General features: G+C 40.2%; 1 protein-coding gene across 1 annotated transcript in view; it reads left to right on the forward strand.

Moving 5' to 3' along the window:
- The window catches only part of LOC121946427 (voltage-dependent L-type calcium channel subunit alpha-1D-like), a 29154-nt gene extending 18261 nt beyond the window's left edge, over window positions 1–10893 (forward strand). The window contains exons 38-47 of the mRNA XM_042490979.1: window positions 834–930; window positions 1020–1122; window positions 1238–1339; window positions 1543–1667; window positions 2622–2968; window positions 3083–3223; window positions 4214–4584; window positions 8136–8248; window positions 8329–8661; window positions 10186–10893. Of these exons, the coding sequence (XP_042346913.1) occupies window positions 834–930; window positions 1020–1122; window positions 1238–1339; window positions 1543–1667; window positions 2622–2968; window positions 3083–3223; window positions 4214–4584; window positions 8136–8248; window positions 8329–8661; window positions 10186–10392 (1939 nt within the window). The 3' untranslated portion in view covers window positions 10393–10893. The remainder of the gene's footprint in view (window positions 1–833; window positions 931–1019; window positions 1123–1237; window positions 1340–1542; window positions 1668–2621; window positions 2969–3082; window positions 3224–4213; window positions 4585–8135; window positions 8249–8328; window positions 8662–10185) is intronic.
- The last annotated feature ends 3551 nt before the right edge of the window (window positions 10894–14444 follow it).

The raw sequence follows: 14444 nt of genomic DNA on the forward strand, positions 1-14444 counted from the left end.
AGAAACACATATTTTCCTCTTATCTGTCATGCTATTTATCTGTCTAGATTGTTTTGGTGTGAGTTGCAGATTTTAGAGAAACCAGTTGTAGAAATGTCGGCCTTCTATCTAATATTATGGAACCAGATGACCAGATGGGTTGTGGTGCTCAAATGACAAAAAAAACAAATACATTTCAAAAACTCAACAGCAACGTCTCTTTCCAGAAATCATGACCCGGTTGCTCAAACCTTGTTGTGAGCAGTTTCATGTAGGAACTATATTCTCTCTACCAAACTACAACCACCAACTGGGAGCATGCATCTACTCATGGACAAGAGACTCGAGCTCCTGACAGCGCAAGATTTAAACAATAATGGCGTATTCCTCAGCTGAGCTGTATTGTTAATTAGCGTAGTAGTGCGAGGTGAGCTAATAGTAGATGCACGCTTCCCTCTGCACGGTGATACAGCTGATGGGTGCAGTTTGGCAGAAAGAAAATAGTTCCTCCGTGAAACTGCTCACTACAAGGTCTGTGGATTATCTTGAGTAACCGGATTATGAATTCTGCAAAGAGACATTGCTGTTGAGTTTTTTAAAAAGTAATTTTTTGGCACCTTGAGCACCACAAGCCGAGTAGCGTGTAATTCCATTATATTTGAGAGAAGGCAGACATCAAAACAATCTAGGTTTATAAATAGCATTACAAATAAGAGGAAAAGTATGCGTTTTTGATTGTGGGTTGAACTGTCCCTTTAACTTGGCAGCTATTTTTCTCTTTGTCCCCTCTAACTGTTTTCAAAATATTTTCATCTTTAAATAAAAGTCTTTTTTGTGTATTCTTTCCCTCACAGTGGTCGTATAAAACACATCGATGTCGTCACGATGCTGCGTCGGATTCAGCCTCCTCTTGGTTTTGGAAAACTGTGTCCACATCGTGTTGCTTGCAAGGTAAGTGGATACAAATTCAGCGCTGCACACTCACTGTAAAGAACGTGAACAGATCTCACTCTTTCTGCCTCGTCCTCTTGTCCTCTCAGAGACTGGTTGCTATGAACGTCCCGCTGCACCATGACGGGACCGTCACCTTCAACGCTACTCTGTTTGCTCTTGTGCGAACTTCACTGAAGATCAAGACTGAAGGTTTGATCTGACAACATTTTTTTGCATGCTTATTGCACCTATATGGTTCTGCTACACCTCAGTGTTGTTTAGGAGCTGTTTTTCTTAAAGGTTTTATCTGTTTTGTCCTCCTCAGGCCCGATCGACCAGCAGAACGAGGAGCTGAAGGTGATCATTAAGAAGCTCTGGAAACGCACCAAGCCCAAGCTCATTGATGAAGTCATTCCTCCCCCTAGAGGTACAATAAAAATTTACATAGCAGCCAGCAAAGATGAACATGTGACAGCAGAAATCACTACAAATATTAAATCCAAATTTTCCATTAGAGACTCATGAAAGTAACATTGCTGCACTGGAAAATTAACCATTTTCAGAACTAATCCTGTATGCCTTTTACTTGGCCCCTTTTCATCACTAACTTCTTTTGTTTTCTTTTCTCAGGGGATGAGGTGACTTCTGGAAAGTTTTACGCCAGCTTCTTGATTCAGGACTACTTTAAAAAGTTCCGCAAGAGAAAAGAAAGGGAGAGGAAATCCAAAAAGAAGGACAAGGCTGCTTCTCTGCAGGTGAACTAAAGTGTGCTTTTCACTTTAAAGATGCACTTAAGACACACAAAAGTACACAGCTTTGAATAATGATTTGTCTCTAATGTATTTTTTTGTTCACACAATAAATCAGTTATCTTGTTTAATATCTGCGCCAAAAATGGAATATTATTTCTTTTAGAAGTATAAATTTAAAGCTATATTTTATGTCCGATTTTTATCAACACATTATCTCAAGAACACTTTTAGGGAATTTCATTAAATTTGGCACAAACATCCACTTCAACTTAAGTATGAACTGATTAGAGTTTGTGGCCATAGCTCAAAAATTCCTGTGCTTTTTAGGACAAAATTTTGGGTGTCAATCTTGAAACTTTCCGTACTTTAAAGGTGCACTGTGTAGGATTTAGGGTAATATATGGGCAGAGATGGAATATAATATAATTTGAATGAGCTGTTTCCTCATCTATGGAAATAGTCATGTTGCGCCACCATGTTTCTACAGTAGCCCAGAATGGACAATACAAACATTGGCTCTGGATATGGCCATTCGTGTTTTTGCATCAACCACCATAGTTATCAGCCCCTCCACAATGACTGTTGAAAAACCTGTGCTTTTTAACGTGAAACTATTTTATCCAATGTTTTACTGGCAAAAAAAAAAAACACTGAAGGAATTCAGTTTCAGCTGGTTGCAATCTGATATCCTCACTACTAGATGCAACTATATCTGCCTTAATCTTACACACTGTTCCTAGCAGTACATTTTGAAGCTAATACTTTTGAACATTTACTTGAGTACAATTTTGGATGCAGTACATTTACTTGTAACAGATTTTTTTTTTAAGTGGTTTTGCTACCTTTGCTTAAGTAAAATACCTGAATAGGTCGATTTTTTTTACTAGATGGTCACTATTATTAACACTTGGGGTGCAAACTGTGTGTTAATGCTTTGACATATATTTGTGTTTTTAGCAAGGGCTGCGGACGCTGCAGGACCTGGCTCCAGAAATGCGTCTGGCGATGGCCTGTGACCTGGAGGAAGAGGAGGGTGTAGACGGAGAGATGACCGGTGATGAGATCTTCGATAGCGAGCCTGGAACCTCGGTGAATACCACGCCTGCCGCCACGCCGCTGCCGCCTCTGGAGGCACTGGTAGAGCAGGTCACTGTGCTCATGGAGCCTCAGCCCAAGATGGCCAACGGGGGCGTGATCACAGAGCAGGTGACAGGCCTGCAGGAGCACCAGAGACCAGGATCAGAGCTAGCGGGGGTCAGCGTTGTAACAGAGCAGCCAGTGAGGTCCGATCCCCTTCCTGTCAGGTGTGTTTCTCTCATTTCATATAAAGCTGCTTTTTGAATAAATATATAAATTTGCACTTTAGTTCTGTAATTCTTTTTTTAGAGTCATAATGAGTTGTTTCCTCTTTTCTTCAGGATGGACTCCGTCAGCGAGTTGCCTCCTCCTTCACCTCTTCCTGGAGGAGTGGAGGAACCAGTTGTGACGGCTACAACTGAAATAACTGAGCCAGTTTACAGCATTGAAGGGGACGCAGCAAGTCTGGCATCAGTAGACGGGTAAGGAAACGTACACACGTACATATATATATATATTTTTTTCCTCTTACCTTTAGTGCTATTTATCAGTCTAGGTTGTTTTTGTGTGAGTTGCTGATTGTCTTCTGTCCAATAACATGGGACTTGATGGCACTCTGCTTGTGGTGCTCAAAGTACCAAAAAAATACATATAAAAAATTTCAGATTTCTCTTTCCAGAAATCACGATCCTGTTACTCTAGATAATTCACAAACTTTGTTGTGAGTAGTTTCATGTTGGAACTATTTTTTCTTTACCAAACTACACTCATCAACCATATCACCACGCAGAAGGAAGCATTCATGTACTGCCACCTTACCTTCCAATTTCATGCAGAAACTGTTTTCTTTCTACCAAACTAGACCTTCACTACACAGAAGGAACTGTGCATCTACTCCTACCTCACCTAGCACCACCGAGCTAATTAACATTATAACTCAGCCAAGGAGGACGCTGTTAATGTTTACATGTACGTAATGATGTGGTCGGCAGGTGTAGTTCAGTCCCTGATTTCTTGAAAGAGACATTACTGTTTAGTTTTTCAAATATATTTTTTGGTGCTATGAGCACCACAAGCCGAGTGAGGCAGACATCTTGAAAGCCAACATCTCCAACACTCACACTACAACGATTTGGACATAAATAGCACTACGAAAAAATATGTATTTATGATTTTGGGGTGAACTGCCCCTTTAACTGTCCTTGTCATTTATACCCTGTTTTGTACAGCTTAAACAAGCAAAATATAGCGTTTTAATTACTGATCTTTAGAGGTGCAAGGCTGGCTGTTTCCCCCTGTTTCTAGTATGAATTCTTAGCTAACTATTTCGTGGCTCCAGTTTCATATACAAAAAAAATGTGGTGTCAATCTTCTCATTTAACCCTGTGCAGAAAAGTAAATAAGCATATTTCTCAAAATGTCAATCTTCTCCATACCAAATCATATGAAGACTCTTGTTTTGGATCTCACAGGTACGTGTATCCAGAAGCTGTCTCTCCTGTACCAACTGAAACCGGCTACAACGGTCTGGAAAGAGCTAGCAGTATTGGGGAAATACCGTACGATACTCAAACCGGCTTTGAAAGGAACGGTTATAACGGCACCAACATGAACGGAGAAAGTGTTACTGGAAGCCCCACTCCCTACGCCACAAACGGATATAATGGGAACGGATACACAGGCTACAACGACAACGGCAGTGTCATTACCAATGGGAACGGAAGTACGATGAATGGCAACGAAAACGGCAGCACGTTCACAGGTTTCAATGGGAACGGCTACAATGGAAATGAGAACGGCACACAGTTTGTCAGGAGACGACTTCTTCCTCCGATACCAAAAGGTGAGAAACATTTTCTTTTTCCTTCTTATAAGGGGACAATGTTGGTAATTTGATTATATGTGTGTGATGTCCAGAATGACATAGTTTTATGAACATAAAATACCAATAGAGCTGCAACACAAAATATAAATGCACCTATTTCGAGGATCATTTATTTTGGATGTGAATGTGAGAACATTCTCAAGCTGCCCAGTTTCAACTAAAGCCTCATTCCCACCACACAAAAACCCGCTGACATCTGGCTTTTTAATGCAATTGCAATGTGTACAATCGGCCATCACACTGGGGTGAAATTACCCCACAGAAGACATGGCATTTTATCACCTCCGACTCCGACACCGATTGGCATTGCAGGAAACTCAACACACAGGTGAACGCCGTAATGTCAGCTCCTCAACCGGCGGGATTCAATGACAGGTTGTAGCTAATTACAGTTCGTCTCCTCCTAAGCAGCTAAAACGTTTCAACAATTTAAATACATCTACACCGAGTTTGAAAGAGAGACTGAATAAGCAAGAGACATAGAAAGAGAGAGAGAAACCACTGAAAAGTTTTCAAAGACCTCTGTTCCTGCTGCTGTCTGCTGGTGACCTGTTCTCCTGCCTGTCCATGACGATGCACAGACACACCAACAAAACAACCCACACACACACACAAACAAAAGTTGACAGAGGCAGACTGGTGCAGTGTTTTCACTAGCACTGGGAATACAGTATTTAGTGGGTTTAAAGTAAGCAATGCAGACCTGTGGAGAAGATCAAACCAGAATCCCACTGATTTAAAAATTCTGATGAGAAAGTGGAGCTGGATTGGACACGGTCTTAGAAAACCTGCCGCAAACATCACCCGACAAGCCCTGACATGGAACCCAAATGTCCAGGCAGAAATGTCGAGTACTGGGCTCAACTGGGGAGATCAAGAAAAAACTATGACCAACCGAGTAAAATGTAAGACATTTGTTAATGGCCAACGCTCCCTGGAGGAGCGAAGGGCTTAAGTAAGTAAGTAAGTAAGTAAGCAGAAGTAAACAAGTTCTGCAGGAAATGGAGTCAGTTGGCTGCACCCAATTTATTCGCAAGAAGTAAGTGGCACACAAGAGATCGTAACATGGCTGTTGGAAATATTTTCTGGCTCGCAGACCAGAATGTCTTGAGGGGACAGTACAAGCTTGCCAAGGTCGTCAGTGTCAACGCTAACAAGAAGAGCATTGTGACAGATGTGTATGTGAGAACATTCCCAAACTACCCACTTCCAACTAAGAGGGCTGTTTGCAAAAAATCCCAGCTACGATTCTTCACAGAGACATCAGGCGTTTAATCGTCTTGCTTCCTGTAAAGGAGCAAAACAAAACAGGGATGACAGACGGGAAAGAGGATGGACGATGTCAGGCCTATTCCACACGAACACGATTATTTTTAAAAATGCATTTTTTTCTTTTCTTTTTTCCTTTTTTCCGTCTCTGTCCACATCGAAATGCAAACGCAGGCTGTCAAGGGATGTGAAGCGCATGGCAAAGAATATAACCTCTACCATAAGCCACATTGGCCAACCAGAAGCCCGTAGTCATTACCGAAAAAGCCCCAATTACAAAAACAATGGCGCATTGCTGGGGAGACTGAAGGGATTGAAAAATTGATCTGAAGATAGGCTGGGGCAGATTATTGGATATTATCAACAAACAAAAGGCTAAAATGTACAGAAAAATATATGTTAAGTCGCTCATTGCATTCCTCCTTTTTTTTCTTCAAAGAAATCAAGCAGATTTGCTCAGGTTTCGAAGGGCTAAAGGGAGTTTGGCGTAATGTTTTCCACCAGGGGCAGAATGGAAAATAATCACAAAGGGAAACTAGGTGAAGTCCTGCATATAGTGAGGCTGAAAGAGGGTGTCCAACTTTAGTGTTTTAAAATGTCTTTTTAAAGTCTTCAAGTGTATGGTAAGCATCAAAGGCATGCAGGAGAGTCTGGCCGTGGCTTTAGAGCGATGTTGGCAAACTGAATGATTGGCGAAGACTGGAGTTTGAAGATTGAAGGTGTGTTGGTTGATTGATAGCAGGAGTGGATTGCAGAGCCACACCAAAACAGAGAGACAGACACACGTTCACTCTCTCTCTCACACACACACACAAACACACACACACACACCCGCACCCACACCCACACACCCAGAACAAACATGTGAGAGGGGGAGAAAAGCAGAAAAAAACAAGGAATGAGGGAGAGGCCCAACCGGGCCGTTACAATCACTTCCAAAGAAAACTGAAATTACCAGCGCTGTTTGAACTTGTCAGAACATAGAGCAGAGTTTGCAGTAGATGGAAAGTTTTCATTGCAAAAACATCGTAGAGTGTGCAGTTTTTGGATTTTAACTGGACCAACGTGGGCACACATCATAGCAGATGCTATTATGTTTCACAACCACTGATGCTGTGTCAGCCACTGCCAGTTAAAATCTAACAAATAAATAAGAAAATGCTAACTACATGTATGACTGAATATCTGCAATGTTTCTGATAATGCTTTGTGATCCATCTCGATGCACACTGCTTTTTTCACCAGTCAACCAACCACATTCGGAGCTGGCGGGCAGGGCAAAGGATCAGATCCAGAGTATCTAAATGAGGGAGAGAGTTGATCCTTTTAGACCCTTTTCAGAGTTTTATTTTTACTTTTTATGTGGGAAAATCCAAGATATTAATCATAACAGATGTTTTACATACATTAAAACTTGTCTGGAAGATGACTAAGTAATTTGTTAAACCAATATACTCAATGTCTTGTGGTTCCAAGTATAGAAAACAAGACATTTTATGTTGGTTCTGTCACTTTATGTTATTGCCATTGTTCACAGTGTAATGATGTTTTATTGTGCAAACAAGTCGTCAGTCAGAGTACCAACTAAAGTGATGAGTAACTATAACAGCAACATTATGCAACTTAAAGTTGATTGTTGAGTTTCATTCCCAAGTTGTCACATACTGACGCATTTGGTTGATGGTCAACGAAGCACAAACCCAAAATGCCAGTTTTTGGTGACTTGGGAATGAGTCTATATTGTCGAACTAATAATATTGTTTATATTATTTATTTTTCTTTTATTCTGTATTTGTTTTCTCATCTCAATGTTTGTATTTCTGTCTGTGTGTGGTTTAGATGCTCAAATGATGGTTGTGTGTATTCAATACGTACACTTTGCGGGTTGACAGATAATAGATGCATATAAAGATACTGTACTGTGCATACAGTATATATATATAAATATATACATGATTTTTGTTTTTCATATAAATGTTGTCTTTCTGCTCTTTTAGGCGAATGTCCTAGAAAGTACATACCCACTGCATGTTTTTGTATGCCAACATTTCCAAAAAAGAGCAAAGAAAAAGTTGCATAATGTGGCTTTATCCAAATTTTCCACTAACAGGGGTTCAGTAGGGGCCGGATTATTATTGCCCTGTGGCCCCCTGGCAGGCTACCATGCTGATGCTAAATCCCACCCAACATGTTCATACATCCCAGCCAGTTTCCTAACACTCCCCTGCTCTTTGTTTCAGGTCGAAAGCCTTCCTTTAACTTCCAGTGTCTGCGGCCTCAAAGCAGTGTGGACGACCTCCCCATCCCAGGGACCTACCGTGGGAACACATCCCCGACCAGATCTCGTCTACAGGTAAATGGCACATACACACACTCTTTAAAAATGCCCATACACAGAGTGGGTCTCATGTTGTTTCTCCTGCTCTGTGTCAGATGCAGCACAGCCTGGACTCCCGGCCCAGCAGCGTGTCCTCGATGTCATCCGCCTCCTGGGTGAACACGGCAGCAGCTGGCGCCACTCCTCTCCCAGGAATAATCGCCCCCTCAGGACGCAGGGGCAAGCTCATCTACACCCCCATGATCCTGGTGGACGAAGCCAGCGGCACCAGCCAGCCGCTGTGGGGAGACGGCTCTGCCAGCCTCCCTGCAGGGAGCAGAGCGCCCGGCTGGAACCCCGGTCAGACGAGGACCTTCACCAGCATGAGGATGCCACCAGCCAACCAGGGCTACATAGACAAAGGCAGCGCAGACAGTCTGGTCGAGTCGGTGAGTAAAAATGCTGCAGGGGATTTTTGGTGAATGATAAATCATTCTCAAAATTCTGAACATATACACTATTTTGATTTTTTTTTGTTTAGCCCTCTGGCAGTTTGAGTTAACACTTTGAAACCTGAGCAATTTTTTAAAATTTCCTTTAATAACATTCAGGGAAGCCAATGAGCAGCTTCCCAACACATGGCCCCAAAATACAAGAAATTAAAAGAAATTAGTTAAAGAAAGTTATCTGGAGAAAAAAAGCTCCAAAAAATCAATAATTAAATAAATTTATAAAAAAATCATTTTTTAAAAAAAGAAGAACATGATTAATAATTGCAGAAAATTGAAAATTTTGGGGTTTTTTTTAATGTAATATCATTTAAAATATATAATTGTAATTATTATAAATAGTTTTTCTGGAATTTCCCCTCATTTTTGATAATTTTATAATAATTCTCCCCCCTTTTTTAAAAATGTTTAACCTTTAAAACTCAATTTGACTAACTCAGAATTGCTGAAATATTGACTGAATATAATCCTTGTCATAAACCTTTACACAGAACAAATGTCCCATCGCTTCTCTTTATGGCCAGCATTACCAATAAGATTATTACAGCAAGCAAAACCTGCATCAATTTTCATATAGCTCCCTGACTGTTGTTTTAAAGAGACTTCAAAAATAAATATTTTTCCTCTTATCTCTAGTGCTGTAGTATTTATCAGTCCAGATAGTTTTGGTGTGAGCTGCAGAGTGTTTGAGATTTCGGCCAAAAAGGTGTCTGCCTTCTCTCTAATATGATGAAACTCGATGGCACTCGTTTTGTGGTGCTCCGGTAGATGCACGCTTCCTTCTGCGCAGTGTTACAGTTGATGGATGTAGTTTGATAGTAGTTAGAAAATAGTTCCCACATGAAACTGTTCACAACAAGGTCTGTGGATTATCTTTCGTAACTGGATGGTGATTTCTGGAAAGAGACACTGCTGTTGAGTTTTTAAAGGGTATTGTATTTTGTTTTTTTTCTCTGTTTTTGGCACTTTGAGCACCACAGGCTGAAATATCGGAGTCTAGTCTGGTGAATAGCACCACAACTAAGAGGAAAAATATGTGTTTTCGATTTTCAGATTGACTGTCCCTTTAAGAAAGAAAAAAATGATGAACCCATCCTTTAATCTACAAGGATACTCACGCTCTGATATTTGCTATGAATAATAAATAATATTGATAAGAATTAAAAAAAAAAAACAATTCCACAATCGGCCAAATATCAGCAGTAAAAAGACAATATTTAAGACTTTGAAGCTTATATATCGGTGCAGTGCTGAGTAATGTTTAATATCTTTTCATTCTCCTAAGTGAGCTGTAAATCCAAGTCCATTTGCTGTCACAGTTTACAAAGATTTTGCATTTTATTTTGTCTAAGTGACTCTTTGAATTGATAATCAGATAGATGTGCATGTTTATGTTTGCGTGTTAGAGAAAGAGCGACTCAAACATAATCCTGTCTTACATCATGGCTTTTTTTTCTGTGTCAGATCTTGATCTCTGAGGGTCTCGGTGTTTACGCCCGGGACCCGAAGTTTGTGAGCTTCGCCAAGCGGGAGATCGCCGAAGCCTGTCACATGAGCCTGGATGAGATGGAGAACGCCGCCACTGACCTCATAGCTCGCGGAGCCAGCCAGTCGATTTCTCGCTTTGAAGATGAACTGGCCGATGAAATGAACTGCGTGATTTCTTACTGAGATCAGCAAAAGTGAAAGAACAGTGTGAGAAAGAGAGGTATGAAGTTTGTGATGGGGGGAAAGCGTCTGTTTAAATCTGCTCTGGAGATGAAAAAGTGGACCGGACGGCTCCAGAATGATCTGAGACACATTCGATCTTTTTTGTTGTCCCAGGGTAAATGTTGGTAAGAATGACTTTTATGTATAAATGCCAAAACACACACTGATTGTAAGAGCATGTCAGTATGTGGCAGGACTCAACAACAATTCCTATGAACACTTTGACTGCAGCGTTTTTGCAGAATGTGACAGAAAACTGTGACTCTTAGCGCCACTACGACAAAGGACCATTTTTTGCATTGTATTCTCATTTTGTACTTGAAATGTTGTCACTTTATACACCTGTATAAACTATAACAATAGAAAACATTTAACTATTAGATCAATAAATCATTTATACAAATAATTGATATTTGTGAGTGCCCAACAGCAGTCACTATTTTAGAGAAATATTTAAATATTCTAAATAATGAATACCCTCTAATATGGAACATGAAACTCATAGCAAAGATTTTTCTGACCATAAATAAAGCATTTTTTCTCAAATGTGTGTTTGATTTTTTATTTTTCTTGCAGTTATTCTTGACTGAACGCACCACTAAGCTGAAGGTCTGTTTTTCACAGCGATGCTATAATGGTATTGAAAGCTGCAGCAAAAATACAAAGGAGTGAATTACATAATCAGCCATTAATGCAGCGGCAGATGGACAACATCTGGGTTTCACTTCTCCTTTTAGATTAAAAAAAAACATGCATAACGATAACCCACATGGGCAGATTACGAGACAACGGGCCCCAGGGCACGGACATGCAAAGGGCCCCACCACCTCTCCTACAAAGAAGCAAGACACATTGACTTTGTGGTGGTTTTGCATCACTTTGTGGTGCATCCTTCTGTTATATTGTCTGTTATATTATTGTCCAATTTGTCTTTTTGTAGGCTTTTGATTGTCTTTCAGGTAATTCTGTATCTCTTTGATGTCATTTTGTGAGGCTTTGTCGTCATTTTTTGTCTCCTTGTGCTTGTTTTGTGTCCTTTTGCAGCCGTTTGTGTCACATTTATGTCATTTTGTGTCTGAGGTAATATGTATTTTTGGTGATTCTGTGTATTGTGGTTATTGGTGTCTCCTTGTGGTGTGTTTTGTGCCTTTTTGTAGTCATTTGGGTCACTGAGGTAATTTTGTGTGTCTTTTTGTCAATGTTATGTCTTTTTGATAAATTTGTGTTGCTTTGTAGTCACTTTTTGTCTCCTTGTGCTTGTTTGACCTGTTTTTGTGGCTATTTTATGTTTCTTTGCAGTTCCTTTGCACCTTTTTGCAGTCCTTTTGTGTCTCTCTGTAGTCATTTTGTGTCTCCTTGTGGTTGTTTTGGCGTCCTCTTGAAGTCATTTGTGTCTCCTTGTGGTAATTCTGTGTCTGAGGTAATTATATGTCGTTCTGTGTCGTATTGTGGTTATTTGGTGTCTCCTTGTGGATGCTTGTTGCCTTTTTGTAGTCATTTGGGTCACTGAGGTGTCTCCTCCTTTTGTCTCCTAATGGTTGTTACGTGTCTGTACTTGTTTGGTGTTGTAACAGCTGTAGATTTTGGGACCAACAATACAGACAAAAATGAGGAGGAAGAGTTGAGAGTGAGTTTGTTGTGGATAACAGTCAGTGAGTGGTTGCAGTCTGGTGAAGAGTTCATTGTTGTTTGGGGGCTGAGGTTCAAGGTTACTTTATTTGTCTCCCTGGGCAGAAAATTGTCTTAAATTAAGGGGAAACTGCTGAGTCAAACCAGACATTACAGTACAAAACATTAAATAGAAACAACACAATAAAAACATTAATCAGGACGCGTGAAAAACATTTGCTTGTGTGCAAAGTAAACACTGCATATTGGACATAATCATACTCACACAGTCTCATTCATATTTAAATACTGTAGACAATGCATTACATACTACTCCAAACCTGCTACCACAAATTAAATCAACATTTCCCTGTGTTCCCGAGCGCTCGCACTAAACATTTCCTCATTGAAGCATCAACCAGTGTCTCATTTCCTGAAGAGTTGTTGTAGGTCTAAGGTGGATCAACAACTGAACACAGAGAAAAACAGAGGACAGAAAATTCTTATGATTCTGAAATGTTTCTTTCTGAAATGCTAGCCTGAGCAGAATACAGCATGAGGTAAACGTCTGATGGCGAGAGGGAGACTGAAGCAGGATTTTATCCAGCAGAGGGAGAGTCTGTAGCATGACAGCAGATGAGCAGCAGGTGTGCAGGCAGCAGGAGACCTGGAAGCCAGGTTCAGACAAAAAACACACAACAGAGACAGGCAGGATCATACAGACACAAAGGCGGAGAATACTGGAAACATGGGAACTAGGACCCTGACTGTGTGCATCCCTTTAACGTAATTTTGTGTCTTATATAGATAATTTTGTATTTCTTTGAGGTATTTTTTTTGTAATTTTGTGGCCCCTTGTGGTTATTTTGGCCATTTTTGTTGTTATTTTGTTTCTCTTTACAGTTCCTTTGCATCTCTTTGTGTCTCTCTAAAATAAGTTTGTGTCATTTTGGCCTTTTGTGTCTCTTTGTGGTGGATTTGTATCTTTTTGTAGCCATTTGGGTCTCTGAGTTAATGTTATGTCTCTTTAAGGTAGTTTTTATTTCTTGAAGTAGTTTTTATGTCTTTTTGCAATTGTTTTGTGTCTCCTTGTAATCGTTTGGGTTTTTCTAAGTTAACTTTGTGTCTCTTTGAGGTCATTTTATGGTCATTTTATGTCTCCTTGAGGTTAATTTCTGTCTTATTGAGGAAATGTAGTGTCTTTGAGGTATTTCTTTTTCTCTTTGAGGTAATCGTACGTCTTTTTTTATTGTCTTGTCACTTTTGGTTATTTTGTGTCTCCTTGTTGTGTTTTTGTGCTTCTGTAGTCATTTTTGTCTCTTTGAGTTAATTTTGTGTCACTTTGTAGTCTTTTTTTGTTTTGTTATTTTGAGTTCCTGGTTAGTATGTGTTAATTTGAGTGACATTTTACAGGTGAAGTTCCCCTTTCCCACCAAAATTAACATGTCCACGCAGGTTTTTCAAAAACGTTTAAATGACTGGATTCCCACTAATAGGATGATTTTCTAGGATGACTCTTATTCAGGAAATGAGACGCCCGTTGATGCTTCAATCAGGAAAAGTTTAATACGAGCGCTCAGTTCAGTACAGAGACAGGTTATATATGAGGCACAAGTTGTCAGTGGTATTTTTGTACTTCTTTTCGCTTCACATATGGTTTCTATCAGTTACCAACACATCAGGTGTAAATCCATGGAGATTTGCTTCTAGTAAGAGTTGTCTCAGACTTGCTGATGCTGTTCCAGCATGAACGTACAAAAACATGAGGCCTTGCTGTTCCTGAATTTTTATTCCATCTCCAAACACAACTTACAGAACTTACTATAGGAAGATGCATAGTTATAAATAAATATCGAGTCTGCCTTTCTGTAAGCTTTTGTGTGCAACGTCACAGTCAGGCAGGAGAACAGGTAAACAGCAGACAGCAGCAGGAACAGAGATCTTTGAAAACTTTTCATTGGCTTCTTCTCTTTATGTATGTTCAGTCTTTAAAACTCGGTGCAGATGCATTTGGATCGCTGTTTTAGCGCTGCTCAGGAGGAAACGGATGGTTATTAGTGATGGCACGTCATTGCAACTCACCAGTTAAGGAGCTGAGAGTAACGCGTTCACCCAAATGTTGCGTTCCCATCAATGCCAGCTGGAGCCTGAAACCCGTGTCTACTGCAGAGTTATTTGACCCGGGTGTGAATGCTGATCGTGTGCATTCACATTGCATTAAAAGGCCAGATGTTAGCATGTGTTAGCAGGTTTTTTGTGCAGGAAGAATGAAGTTATACACTGAACAAGAAGAGACTAAAACTGCAGACAAACCAGACTGCAGAGAGACACGAACTATAGAAATGAGCAACCACAAGGAGAAATAATACGACTGCAAAGCGTCACAAAACAACACAAAAGAAATA

This window comes from Plectropomus leopardus, chromosome 8 (assembly GCF_008729295.1).
Source record: "Plectropomus leopardus isolate mb chromosome 8, YSFRI_Pleo_2.0, whole genome shotgun sequence".
Taxonomy (NCBI): domain Eukaryota; kingdom Metazoa; phylum Chordata; class Actinopteri; order Perciformes; family Serranidae; genus Plectropomus; species Plectropomus leopardus.